This window comes from Trypanosoma equiperdum (assembly GCF_001457755.1).
Source record: "Trypanosoma equiperdum strain OVI genome assembly, contig: ctg_1578, whole genome shotgun sequence".
In the NCBI taxonomy this organism is placed as follows: domain Eukaryota; phylum Euglenozoa; class Kinetoplastea; order Trypanosomatida; family Trypanosomatidae; genus Trypanosoma; species Trypanosoma equiperdum.
This window is the reverse complement of record NW_027123591.1, coordinates 8,504-11,556: the sequence shown is the minus strand read 5'-3', so window position 1 is coordinate 11,556 and position 3,053 is coordinate 8,504. Positions and strand designations below refer to the sequence as shown.

The following is a 3,053-nucleotide window of genomic DNA, read 5'->3' as shown; positions in this document are numbered from 1 at the left end:
CCTTCTGATCTACTAAATTTCTCATTGATCTTTAATTTTCATTTCTTCAGTTGGCTATGTTATAGAAAAAAACAAAACACTTATTTCTAACTAATAACATTTCCAATCTACATGAGTGCGCGGTTCACAGAAACTAACATTTTTTACACTCTCTTATGATGAAATCAATATATTATTACTGCTGTTCCTCTAGCAATTAGAATAATCCTTGCATCTTCTGCTAGTCTTACTAAATATTGCGTTAGTATATACACTTGCCGAAGAATCGGGTTCAATATTTAGCTGCTCGTTTCAATTCTCTTCCACACACGTGTGAATAACGAAGATGGACACATTTTTATACACATGAAACTGCATTATTCATTTTTATTCTATGTGGTAGACTGCTGTACCTCAATTACAGTGCTTTAAGTGATAATAGCGCATTTTCCAAAGAGTTCTAAAAAAATATTCGCAACACTACTTTTAAATATCTTGTACTTACAATGCTTCTTTGTGTTAGTTGAAATAAATCCATTTGGCATACACACTGGATTTTCTGTATCCACCTCATTGGTCCCCCCATTATTATTCTTGTGTATGATCAGTCCATTGCTATGATGTCATTTGTAACTGCTTACATGCTAACTGCTCCTTTTTTAACAATAATTCTCGTGTTATTTCCCCGCCGGAACCACTATCGCACTCACTTCTATTGGTCCAATTTCAATCTTTATTTTTTTGCCTCTATTTAGAATTCCAATTTAATGTCAGCATATACTATTATAATATTAGTATATACACACTCACAACGCTCTCTTATAATTGTTATAATAATTATTCATTGATATTATTGTCATAACCGTAAGTAATATTCATGAAATAAGTTAAATTTAAATCTTTTAATGATATCATTCATTTTGAATACCATGTCACTTTACTTATACTTTTTCCCCGTAAGCCATTACCATATACAATTTACAAATTTCATATTTTAAAAAAAATTTTACATTTCCAACGAAAAGTTTTAAAGTCTATATCAAATTTTACAAAACTTTCTCAAAATACTAAATTTTACAAATTTCATAAGATTTAGCAAAAATCCTTATAAAGATAGAATGCCACCGCACTCACAAAAGCATTAACCGTATTTACAGCAATTATTTATTTACAAAGAAGTAAAAGAGCGTTACTCCGGCTTGGGAAGCTTTCCAGTATCATCAGCATAATCAATCAAACTACATACTGCTTTCTGACCAGGTTTTACATCTTCGTTTTCCGCTTTACAGGCTTGCTGGGTTTTGTGTTTACTGCAATCTAACCCCGGTACTTGTCTCTTCTGTTTCTGCTGCGTTTTCTGTTCCTGGTTTAGGTTTGCATTTCTTGCCATCTTCGGCTTTCTCATCATAGTCGCAGTGCTCGCTTGGGCATTCTGCGGCGGTTGTGTTTTGTGGCTTGCATTTGCTGCCATGCTATGTTGTTGGCTTGTTGACTGGCTTTGCAGGCGCCGAAACCATAGCTGCGTTTATTAAATCCTTCATTAACAAAACTTCTTCCATTTGCCTTTCTACGTTTTGTGCCGCTATTACCAGGTTTTCAAGTTTTTGCCTTTGGTGGTCTAATCTTATTAGGTCTGTTGCAGCTTTCGTTGCTTTTGCGACCCACGGAATTTCTTTTCCTGGTTTTCGTACTGCGGAATAATCAATGCAGACGCCCATGCCGGCTGCAGACCAGTCGGTTGTTGTGGAAGTGCATGCTGGTGCTGTGCTGCCATACACGAAAACACCGTAAAAATTGCCGACTTTTGCTGCGCCGTTTGCAGCGCTTGTTACTGTTGCGATTTTTATCATGTTTTTTCCCAGTCTTGCCTTGAAGTCTGCAATTGATGCCAGTATTAAATGAGCCCTCTGTGCTAGAGTATTACCTACTGGGCTTTCTTTGCAGAGTTTTAGTGTTGCTTTCCAGTCGCTGATGACGACAGAGGTTGGCTTGTTTGTGCTGTGGTCTGTGCTGGTAAGGGTTGAAGTTTGGCAAAATGTGTGTCCGCCGTTTTTTTTTGGCGAAGCATATGCACAACATGTCCGTTGCAAGTGCCATACCAGCTTTTTTTGGCGTTTGGTCCGCTTCTGCGCAGTTAGCGTCCCGGTCGGCGGTTCCGTCCCAGGGTAACGTTTCTGCTGTAAGTTCTGCTGCTGGCGAATATGCCGTCATCGTTTGTGCCGCCATCGCCTTAAGCTGGTCTCCGGTTGCTGCTTGCATGAGCTTGAGTCTGGCTTCCTTTGTGTCTGCGATTAACTCCTCCTCATTTTCTGTGAACTTTGTGTGAATTTCGAGTAGTTTTTTGTACAGATGTGCTATTGGGTTGCGGAGGGCGTTTTTGGTTCTGGGGCTTAGAGGTGTTTGGTAGGTTCGGCTGAATCCTTGCTTTCCGCTGTCGGTTCCAAGTACCTCTTTGTAGAGTTGTCGAAGTTTTTTGAGGTCGCCATCATTTTCCAACTTTAAGTATCCTTTCTTGTCGGCATCGTTATCGACATCTTTTTTCGTTTTGTATTTCTCCGTGTTTCTGAAAACTACGTCCACCGGTTCCTCGGCGACTGTTAGATTTAGCTTGAGTGCTCTGTTTAGGACTTGAGACATTGTGTCATGTGGCGCCTGGTCTGTCGACGATGCTGATGGTTCCTGAATTTTTTGTTCTGGCAGTGGTTCTGTTAAAAGCTTGTATATTGTGCACAACTGAGCTATTTCAACCTGATTCTCGTCTGTTGCGTCATTAATTTGACTGTTTAAGGCGACAAAAAGTAGCAGAGCTACGGCGAAACCTCTATTCATCTTCTGGGTATAAGTATCTCAACAATGATTAAAAAGTGAGGAAAATAATGCTGAAAAAACGCAAGGTTATTGGGTGTAGATGGATCCAGCTTATGCAATCTGTAGAGGAAAAATTGGAAAACTTTGTCGCTGCATCCTCTTAGTGTATGAGTAAAAAGGAACGGGAATTAGCCGATGAATTTCTATTTTTAATTCAAATACAGATTATTCCATATATATATATATATACACTGAATTTAGCTTCG

At 38.8% G+C, this 3,053-nt stretch overlaps 1 pseudogene across 1 annotated transcript; it reads right to left on the bottom strand.

Moving 5' to 3' along the window:
• Positions 1-1,219: 1,219 nt before the first annotated feature.
• On the bottom strand, positions 1,220-2,745 carry TEOVI_000706300:pseudogene (annotated as a pseudogene). The gene is given in 3 exon segments: positions 1,220-1,294; positions 1,296-2,021; positions 2,023-2,745. Coding segments are annotated over 3 exon segments (1,524 nt in total).
• Positions 2,746-3,053: the final 308 nt, after the last annotated feature.